At 49.7% G+C, this 10758-nt stretch overlaps 2 protein-coding genes across 6 annotated transcripts in view; both read left to right on the plus strand.

Annotated features, from left to right (window-relative positions):
* Nucleotides 1-6483, plus strand: part of PTPRA (protein tyrosine phosphatase receptor type A) — a 121335-nt gene extending 114852 nt beyond the window's left edge. For 2 of the 5 annotated variants that reach the window (XM_037498056.2, XM_037498055.2), the window contains exons 21-24: nt 106-231; nt 312-463; nt 4926-5061; nt 5812-6462. In XM_037498056.2, coding sequence (XP_037353953.1) covers nt 106-231; nt 312-463; nt 4926-5061; nt 5812-5886 — 489 coding nt within the window. In that variant the 3' untranslated portion in view covers nt 5887-6462. Of the gene's footprint in view, nt 1-105; nt 232-311; nt 464-4925; nt 5062-5811 lie in introns of all 5 variants that reach the window. The other 3 variants (XM_037498058.2, XM_037498057.2, XM_037498059.2) reach the window with 3 other exon arrangements.
* A 1539-nt stretch (nt 6484-8022) lies between these two features.
* LOC119254216 (progonadoliberin-2) lies at nt 8023-10390 on the plus strand. Its single transcript, XM_037521337.2, has 2 exons — nt 8023-10063; nt 10165-10390. Exons 1-2 carry the CDS (start codon nt 9907-9909, stop codon nt 10356-10358), a joined length of 351 nt encoding a protein of 116 aa, XP_037377234.1. The 5' UTR covers nt 8023-9906; the 3' UTR covers nt 10359-10390.
* Nucleotides 10391-10758: the final 368 nt, after the last annotated feature.

Genomic DNA, 10758 nt, shown 5'->3' on the forward strand with positions numbered 1-10758 from the left:
GCTGAGAGGCAGCCTTCTCATCAGGGGGCCATTATTCATGGGGCAGCTCTACCTCTAGCATACTTGTTATTCTGAGCCCCTCACCTCTTACGTTTGCCCATCCAGGAGAAGTGTGCCCAGTACTGGCCCTCAGATGGATTGGTGTCCTATGGAGACATCACAGTGGAGCTGAAGAAGGAGGAAGAATGTGAGAGCTACACTGTCAGAGACCTCCTGGTCACCAACACCAGGGTAAGAGGTCTGGTGGGAAGAGTGCCTCACCAAGGGAAAGCAGAGTGGCCTCTGCCTCTCTAACCCCTCTTTCTCCAAAGGAGAACAAGAGCCGGCAGATTCGGCAGTTCCACTTCCATGGCTGGCCTGAAGTGGGCATCCCCAGTGATGGAAAGGGCATGATTAGCATCATCGCAGCCGTGCAGAAGCAGCAGCAGCAGTCAGGGAACCACCCCATCACGGTGCACTGCAGGTACCTCCCACCCCAGCCCTCAGTCAGAGCGGAGAGAGAGAAGGAAGGTGGGGGGGGGGGGCGGGGGAGGTGAACATCTGTCAGGTGGCAGTAAGAGCCAGGCAGGAGCAGGATGTTGGTGAGCACATGGTAGTCAGGTTTGACAACCAGGACAGGGTCATATAGGATAAGAGGATCTTGGATCTTGAAGTGCTCGGGAAGCAATAAAGTTAAGATAATGGGACAGGTGACACTGACAGTGGAAGAGCCAGTTGAGCAATGTGTGGGGGAGGCGCCGTCCTCCTTAAGAAACATGGGGAAAAGAAAAGGGGCGATTGTTTTGAAAACAGTTTGAAGAAAAATGAAGAACAGAATTGTGAACGAGAAGTGAAGGGTGTCTCCCAGCTTTGAGAGTGAGTTCCCAGTACTGGCGATCACTGACAGGAGAAAGATGCCTGGTAAAAGGACTCGTTTGGGAAGAAAAAGTGAATTTTGCTTGGAACATGTTTGAGATTGGATTTAGAAAAAAGTTTTTCTAAACTCATGAGTTTGTGTTGCTTTTATAGTTAGGGGGGAAGCTCTTTTAAAAGAAAGGATTATGTTAAAAATTTCTACAAAGTGGTTTTGAAAATATGTAAAGGAACTTCTAAGAATTTTTCCAGTAAATGTTCTTCAGGCAGCCAAAATGAAGTAATTGAAGTTTACAAACTAGATAATTTCAAGAGTGTAACTTCACACCTTGAAGAAGCACTGGTTGTGACAGTAAATGAGTATAAGCTAAATATGGCTTATGGGGACTGAGTGGGTAAGCTGGGCTACAGAGCTGCAGAAAATTGATAAACCTGTTTATGTATCAGTATGGAATAATCCTCTAGATTTACTGATTGGTAAGAAGAGCATTGGGAGATGGGGAAATAGTATATATTTGTGTTGGTGTGAGCATGCAAGGACTGAATGACATTGGCCTTTTTCCGGAAAGGAAACTGAAGGGTAGAGAAATGGAATAGGAAGACTTTTTTTGGAAGAAAACAAAAAGTGGCAGAGTGCATCAACTAATACAGTAACATGATGATAAACAGGAAAAGATGCTAACTCTTACTAGTAAGATAAGAAACAGCAATGAAAACAATGAAACATGGCTTTTGCCTATTAGATCAGCAAAACTACAGTGATTCCTTGGGCTTGCCCTACCAAGTAAGTACTTTCTTGCCCAAACTTTATCTCCCAAGCTGCTCCCCCTTGGTCATCCTTTCCTGGCAAACCCCAGTATTCTCTTGTTCCACGCATCCAAATGTGGCTGAGGAAGAGCACCCTATTCCCAGGTTTCATTTTACATTTCTGACTTTTTTTTTTTTTTAATTTATTTATGCATACAAGAGCTGGGATGTAGGCCAGAGAGGTGCGGGAAGTGAGAGGATTCACCAGAGACAGACTGGGGAGAAGAACAGGCAGACTGACTGAAATACACTGCTGAGGGGAGCAGTGGCCGAGACAGGAGAGGTCTGCTGCGCCATGTGGGTCAGCTCCCTGGCCAGGGATGTGGAAGGAGCAGTGGCTGCTGATAGCTTCACAGTGCTGAGATTTAACCCCTTGTGCCACCAGGGAGGCCCCTACATTTCTGACTTTTGACCTGCGGTGTCCCTTAGTACTTTTATATAATTAGGTGGGGGAGGCTCCGTAGTCCTCCTGCATCTCCCACTCTTCTGGACCAGGACAAGGCAAACTAGTGCCCACTGCCAAATCTTTCTATCTGGTCCCTTATAGAAAAGTTTGCCAACCTTGGTCCTAGATAATCGTTTCATGCCTCTCAAACCTCCAACACTTCTTTCTTCCTCATATTTAAGAGATGACCTTGTTTTCTATTTGACTAAGAAAAGAGGACACCATCAGAGAGAACTTCCACTTGCTCCCACCTCTGCAGCTCCCCACCTACCTGCACTGGTGCTGCAGCCCTCCTGTTCAGTGGATGTGCAGGCTGGCCTCTCTCTGAAGCCAACCACTTTAATCAGCTGTTGCTGTGTAATATTACCACAAACTCAGCAACCAAACACATCTATCTCTGTCAGGAGTCTGAGCAACCTCAGCCAAGTCCTGTGCTACAGGGTCTCATAAGCTGTAATCAAGGTGTTGGCTCGGGCTGGGTCCCCATCTGATACTCAGCTAGGAAAGAATCTCTTCCAAATCTGTGTAAATGTTGGTAGCATTGGTCCCTTGTTGGCTGCTGGACTGAGAGCCTCTGTTTTCTGAAGTTCCTTGCCCTGAGGACCTTCCTCAAATGGTTGTTTGCTCCTTCTACACCAGCAAGATTCTCTCCTTGCAAGACCAGCATTATGCTCTCATGGAATGTATCACATACATGTAATTGTGTCTGTCCCATCACCCTTGCAATATTTTCTGTTGGTTAGAAACACCTCACAGGCCCTACCCACTCTCCAGGGGAGGGGATCACAAGGGCAAGGATCTTGGGAGCCACACTATAGTGTACTGTACCCACCCCCATCCACTTGGATACCAATTGTATCACACTTTCTATCTCACTCTGCCTAAAGACAGGGCCTGTCTTCACTGTCCTTCCTTGCCAGGTTTTCCTCTGGATAAGTACCTGGATAACTGCTATCTTTGTACAGACACGATAGTTCTCCCATCTCAATATTAAGACACTCTCTTTCTCCTTTACCTCTGTTTCTTTTTTAATAGTAAAGCCTCTTAAAAGATTTGTCTGGGCCTCCTTTGTGGCTCAAGGGGTTAAGTCTCAGCACTATGAAGCTTTTGCCAGCCACTGCAACATGAGTTTGATCCCCGGCCAGGGAGCTGACCCACGTGGCACAGCAGACCTCTCCTGTCTGGCCCGCTGCTCCCCTCAGCAGTGTATCTCTGTTAATCTGCCTGTTCTGCTCCACACTCCGTCTCTGGTGAATCTTTTCACACACCCCATAAAACCCCTACCTCTGGCCTACACCCCAGCTCTTGTATACATAAATAAATTTTTTTAAAAAATAAAAGATTTGTCCATTCTCAGTTCCTCTGTTGAACCCATTCCAGTTAACCCCACTCACCATTACAGCTGTGCTTGTCAGGGCCACTTGTAACTTCCATATTTCTGAGCCCAGTGATCACGCCTCAGCTTCGTTATCCATCAGCATTAGACACAATTGATCACTCACTGCTCTGTGGAACATTTGAAAGCATGGCTTCTGTCCTCATTGCTGTCTCCTGTCTCCTTTGCTGACTCTGCAGTCAAGGGCACAGTCCTTGTACCTCTTCTGTCAGCTGACAGTCATTCTCCTCAGTGAACTCATTCAGTTTCCTGACTTTAATACCTGCTCTCAAATCTTTACCAATTCACCCTCCCCCCTAAACTCCAATTTATATGCCTAATTACATACTCAACATTTGTCATCTTCATTTTAAAGGGTTCAAATCAGAACTCGTAATCTTTCTTTCTAACTCTGCTATTCCACTGCCCTCTGCAAATTGGTAAGTGGCATTTCATTCACCCACTTAACTCTGCTGAGACGCCTTCAAGCCATCCCGTTCTCTGCTTACACATGTGCTTTCTAACGCTCAATAGGCAAAATCATTTCAGAATCAAGTGCTCCTCAGTCCTTCCACCGTGACCTCTGTCCAAGTCACCATTCCTTCTCCCCACCAACTACTAGCCTCATGGGTTTCCCTGCTCCCACCCTTCCCCCGTGGTCAGTTCTCAACCCAGGAGTGTAGCAGCTTTCTAAAATTTCAGTCACACCACTTAAAACCCCAACAACAGCTCCCAAGACCCCACATGATCTGAGGGCTCTGACCACACCCACACCACCCTTCTTTTCCGATGCAACTACATGCTGGCTTCAGCTCCTAGACATTCCTGCCTTGTGCTTAAAATGCTCATTTCCCAGACAGCATTGGGCCTTACCCTCACCTGCCTTGGGTCTCCTGCTCCTGTAGCACTTATTAGAGAGCCTTCCCTGACACTGTTCACAGTTGCAGCTCCCCCCATCCCGCCTGGAAGTTCTGGTCATCTTTTCCCTTCCTAATCTGCTATCTTATTGCCCCACCACACAGCAGGAACTCAGTAAGGGTCCGGTAAGTGAATCAACTGGTGATGTTGAACAGAATGGATAGTGTGGTCAGAGTGTGGATACCTGGAATTTAGGCAGAGAATAAGAGACATGGAAAAAGAATTGGCGCACACATACTAGGGCTGAGGAAAGGGCTTGTCAGGGAAGGAAAAAGAGGCAAGAACTGTAACCTGCGTGAGCAGCAGGTCAGGGCAAGCCAGGCACATTTATAGGTAGAAATTGAAGCCTCAATGCTGGGGGATGAGTGTGAGGTTCTTCACCACTGTCCCTTGGCAGAAAAAGCAGGTTATCAGGAAGGGCATTGGGTGCACACACAGCACCAGCCTTACTTGCTTATTACACAATCACTTGCCTTTTCATGACTGCAGGCTGCGGCAGGTGTGGTAAGTGTGTCTGCTTTGTTACAGCGCGGGAGCAGGACGGACGGGGACCTTCTGTGCCCTGAGCACAGTCCTGGAACGGGTGAAAGCAGAGGGGATTTTAGATGTCTTCCAGACCGTCAAGAGCCTGCGGCTGCAGAGGCCACACATGGTCCAGACACTGGTAGGCTGCCCCCAGTATTGTCTTTGCACCACACCATCTGTAGCCCTTCTCTGTCAGGGCCAGCTCGGGGGAGGGAGGCTCTTCCAAGGGGCCATCTGGTTGTCAGAAGAATGTAACCACAGACTCATCCCTCTCCAAGCTGCCCCAGACTAACAGCATTGGAAGGCAGGACACCATGGGGCCATAGCTCCCACACCAGTAAGAAATGTGAGTTTACCCACTGTGAAGGCCAGACTGGGGTGCCGGAGTGCCTCCCCTCTTGCTCAGGCTCCCTATCAAGAGATCTGACTCCAGTCTAGGTTCTGGTAACCACTGAATATGAGGATGGATATCCAAAAAGGCTCTTTAATCCTGTGAAGCTAGAACTGTCGGAAGGGGAAAGTCAAATGAATATTAAAATAGTCTGGGAATTGGTGAGGCTTTGAAAGTTGAGGCACCTCCAGCCTGGTGCCCATGGGGAGGTGAGGGTCACACCACCAGCTGCCCAGTCTGCCAGCCCACTCACATCTGAACTCTGCAGGCCTAGCACCACCATCCTTGTGTCTGGTGGCTGCCGTCCTAGAAGACTGACGGCAGTCAGTCCGAACGGGGAGTGCTATGAGACTCTGGTGGGTAGATCAGGGCTCAGGGAAGTCCAGAAACATGAATTTCCTCTGGATTTTTCATGTTTTCAAAACTAAGTCTATTTGGAACTGCAGGCACATTGTGCTTTCCCGTAACCCTGGCTCTTTCCTCGATTTCACTCTCCAGGAACAGTATGAGTTCTGCTACAAGGTGGTGCAGGAATATATTGACGCATTCTCAGATTATGCCAACTTCAAGTAAGCGGCGATGAGACCCCATGGACAGGAGAATTGCCTTTAATATTTTGTAATATTCTGTTTTGTTAATATACCCAAAATTGTGTATATATCTTATAACTGTTTTAGAAATTGGTACATAGGCTTCTATTACCTATTAGGTGGAGATTTTATATGTAAATGTGTTAGCACTGATAGTCCTTTTTCCAATGTTTTATTGGGGAATTAAATAGTGTGATGTTTGGATTGATATCGTGAAATCCTCTGCCTGGAAATTGGGCTGTATTGTTCTTTGATTCATACATCTGTTCCTAAAGAAGAAACACAAACCCATTCCAGGTAGCTTGTCATCAACTAAGTTTTAAAAAGCACAAAGTTCTCAGAGCTCTTGGCAAATTGGATGTCCCAGCACTCCCATTCAGACTCCTGTTCCCTTCCTGCTCTGTAAATAATCCCTCCCCTCTCCACCTGCCCCACCACCACCACCCACACCCCAGGGGGGAGTAAAGGGACTAGAGCGGTATCTCTGGCACCACACTAGGGATTATCAGGTAATAAAAAGCTTTGACTCCCTGAGGAAACGTTTCTCCCTTTGTCTGGGGTGGGGCAACCATACCAGGGCTTGGGCATTCCTGGCCCCGCTGTTACTGTTCTGTCTGGATTAGCCTCAGAGAAGACAGTCCTCTGGACTCCTCGCCAGCAAGCACAGCCCAGCCAACCTCGCTCCCTGAGAAGGTGGCCAGGGGCTGCACTTCAGAGAACACTAAGTTCAGAGGCATGGAGGAGGGGGCCCAGCTTTGAGACTAGTCTGACCTCGTCATTCCTGGTGCTTCACTAGAAAACTGTCTGAATGCTATCATTCTGTCCAGAGTAAGTCTTTGTACCACAATTACGATGCTAAATACCTTCCAATTTTTTTCATATCTGCCCTCATTTCCAGGACTTTTATGTAGAAGAATCCCAACTTGGTTTCAAACCTGATAATGTTAGCCAAAGTGTCTAGTTTTTGTGTTTTAAGTGAGATGGATATTAATTTATATCTCATGTAACAGTTCAGAGACCCAGCAGCCTCCCGTTTCATAGTTCCACTGTCCTTAGGATTTTAGTCTTATCCTCACAGTTGAAGCCAGGTCACTGTCTTTTCCCATGAGAGCAAGCAGCTTCATTTTTAAGAATATAAAGCAAAAGTTGCATTTTTCATTGCCATTCACATCCCGTTGGCTAAAACCTAGTCATAAATTATACCCAGCTACAAGGAATGCTGGGAAATGTAGTCTTCAGTTGGGGCCACAGCTGAGAGGTTAAGTCTGTCCACTGCCGCCTCATGAGCCACTCATCTTGGGAGCAAGAGAGTAAACTGGTTGCTGGCGCTATCAGTGTAACACTGAGAGTATTGGGCCCTCAGGCCTTTTATGAGGAGCAGGTCTGGGCTCCTTAGGAACCCAGAATGAGAGCTGGCAGCCCCCTGATCCATCAGAGGTCAGTGCTGCTCTGCCTCTTGGAGGAAAGGCTAAACCTGGACCGGGGCCCTGTGGGCTGGAAATGTAGATGAGTGCAAAGGCAGGAAGGCCAATGGAGCCATATTACAGAAGGCCTCAGCATCTAGCAAATTATAAAGGAATGGTGGCTCGAAGATGGGCGCCACACTAGGGATTATCTTCTGCATCACATACTCAGAATGTCGGGTGCCAGGGCATCATGACAACACCCCTGGAAGTTAGCAAGAGCTGGGTATAAGCTCTTAGAGCCTTCCCCAAGCCGAGTCCTTCCCCTTTTACACTAGGCTGCTTGAGAAAGTCTGGATGCTTCACCTCCACACATCCTCTCACCTGTTCTCACCCAAGCCAACCTTGGTGCAGAGCACCAGGCATCCATGTCTGCTCACTAGCTCGCTCCTTGGTGGGAGTGGTTCCCTCTGACTTCTGTCTTCACTCTGGCTGCTCCTCCTTGGGTCCCTTCCTCAGGCATTCATGGGTCTCTCTATGTTGTGGCTCCTGAGCCCCTGCCTGAGCTCCAGGTCCACAAATCCTGCTTCCTGCACAGTGACCCAGAGGCACCAGTCTCACATTCCCATGCCCAGCAGCTCACCCAGCCTCTTCGGAGGCCCTCCTGTAGCCTTCCAGTATTCTCGTTCCCCAACCCCCCCCCCCCATGCTGCATCCCCACCACCCATTGCTCAATCCTGTGTTGGCTCTTCTCCATTTTGGTCTTTACACTGAAGCACTCTGCTGCCCTGTTTCTACCACTCAAGCTAACTTGTCTTCCTCCTACACCTGAGACCACCTGCTCAGCTGTGTTGCTCCAACAGAACCTGAGCTGTGAGCTGACCACAGCTGGGAGCTGTGGCTCCCAGGTGTGCCTAGGGCTTAGCATTAGTTGGAGCCCGAGGGTGAACAAATGGCTTTCCAAATTCTGCCAGAGGGCTAGGCGGGTGAGGTCTGGTTATGGTTAGAGACTGGAAGGAGACAGCAAAGCATTCCTGAAAAGCTAAGTATGTTGCCAGAGAGAAAGGGACCAGAGCTTCCCTAGGGAAGGTAGTTCTGATTTGGGTTCTACAGGAAAAACTACAAATTACAGGAGAAATAAAAGCACCCATTCCTCTTTTAAAATGAACACCAGCAGCTTTGAATAAAACATTTTCTATTTCTAAACCAGAGCTAGGCTAGTTTGTTGAACTTCGTCATTTTCACTATGCCACAAAGCAAATGTTCTAAAAATGACTTAGGTTAACCACTACATACAGGAACAAAAATCTGTATTTCCCAAAACAACTGAGCATACAACACACACATTCATTTCACGTCTCTGCTGAAGAAGTCAACTAGGAAATCACATGTGCCCTCCTGCCCGGGCAGCTGAAGTGCAGACGCCCATTTCGCTACCCATCCCCCACCTCTGCACAGGAGTTGATGCACCTGCTCTCCCTGTGCCAGCTACCACGATGCCAGGCCTGACCCCAGCCCTCGCATTCGCTGTCAGCCCAAATGCGGAGATTAGCTATTAACCCTGCAAACAGGCCTCTGCTCCCCGGAGGCTGGTGGCTGGCGCTGGAAAGCAGAGCTGACGCAGACTGAGAGGTGGGAGTCCATTTCTAGGGTCCCAGGGCAGCTGGACCAGAATCCACGCATAGTCCCAAGTTAAGCACCGGATAATGAGGGGTGGAAACGAGGGAAAGTTATAACCACAGAGGTTGTACCGCCCCCACAGCTGGACCCCCTCTCCTGGGCCTGCTTGGAGGGGAAGGACACCACATGTAGACGGGTTGGCCTACCCATACCCACCTTCACCTTGAGTGACCCAGCCTCCTGCCCAGGTTTGTGGGTGAGCGCCATCCCACCGAGTACATCTTACAGGCAGACAAGTCCTCAGGAGGATGGTCGTAGCCTCCCCCCACCTCATAGGCTGTGGGGCTCCCCACTCTTCCCCTGAGGCCTGAACTGGATAGGACTCAGAGTCCACAGACTTTGCCCCTATTCTGGGCTGCAAATTCCTTTTTGGCTCAAGGTGGGCTGTGAGGGCTTTCTAAGCCTAAGGGCAGGTGCTTGAGAAAACAGCCTAGAAAGTGGAAAGATGAGACTTCAATCAGGACCAGGCTGGAGCAGAAGTCCTGTGACTTGTCCCTGGGAGGACAAGGGGAGGGGGCATCTGTCTGGTGACCCCAGGCCAGTGGCTGAACACACTGGAAAGGGAAGGGGTTGGATGGCCAGGAGCAGGGGGTGGAGCTGCCTGATGGATAAATCACAAGCTCTGTGTCTGGGGTCCTGCTGCCATCTGGAGGAGCCACTGCATCCACAGCTCTTCCCTGGTAAGTGAGCAGGCTGTTCCCCGCAAGAGCTGGACTCCTGGATGGGGCTCCATCCTGGGTGCATGGCTCACCACTCATCTTCCTCCTCCCAGTCCCCCTGCTGCCTGAGCCAGGCCCAGCATTCTCTCTTCCTGGGTCTGCTGCCCCTAGCGTGGGAGGGTGAAGGGTTATAGCACTGGCAGCACACCCATCCCACAGGCCCCTGGAGTGCTGTCCACTATCCAGGGGAACAGCTCTGCCATGGCCAGCTCCCAGCTAGGCCTGCTGCTGCTGCTGCTGCTGCTGACCACTCACCCTGGATCCTTGAGGGCTCAGCACTGGTCCCACGGATGGTACCCTGGAGGAAAGCGGACCTCCAGCTCACCCCAGTACCCCCAATATGCCCCTAGGCTGACAGGTGGGTAATGGGTCTCCCTAGCCTGAGTGTGGGAAGGAGGAGGAGCAGGGAGGGTATACTGTATCCTTGGCCCCCTTCTGAAGAAGGGTCCTGGGCTGCAGCAGGCAGGACTGGCCAGGTTCCCCATAGCCTCCGAGGTGATGCCCTCCCCAAGCCTGAGAACAGTGTGCCCTGGAAGGGCAGGACCGTGGCCCAGTGGCCCCTCCGTGGGAAGCAGCACCCAGTGCAGACTTTGCCGGTAAGTAGGGCGAGAGGCCACTTCTCTGTAGAGTTAAGAGGGTGTTTTGGGAAATGAGAGGCCCCTGCCACAACATCCCCTCTGCTATCTTTCCCTTTTCCGGAATTCTAGACAGTTTATAAAATACTTGTTAAAGTAAAAGATTAGAAGCCACTAGTGGAGTAAGAGATAAGTGTTCTAAAAACCTTCATAAATACAACACTGGCAGCGGGGGGTCCCCCAGACGTCTTTCTGGACAGTCAAGGGAAGTCAAGGTGGGCAGATTCCCGTGGGCGGTCACTGCCATGTGCACTCGGAATGCCTGAGTGATTGCAGGACTCCCCAGAGCCAGAGCCGAAGCCAGGTGTGGCGAGGTGGCCTATTGCTAATTTTCAAATTGTATTTTAAAGTGTACCAGGGGAGCACCGTAAATACAGGAGAAAATAGCAACTTCCTATAAAGCAAAACCTCACCACCT

Source organism: Talpa occidentalis, unplaced genomic scaffold (genome assembly GCF_014898055.3).
Source record: "Talpa occidentalis isolate TD23 unplaced genomic scaffold, MPIMG_talOcc4v2.1 talOcc4.10, whole genome shotgun sequence".
NCBI classification, from domain to species: domain Eukaryota; kingdom Metazoa; phylum Chordata; class Mammalia; order Eulipotyphla; family Talpidae; genus Talpa; species Talpa occidentalis.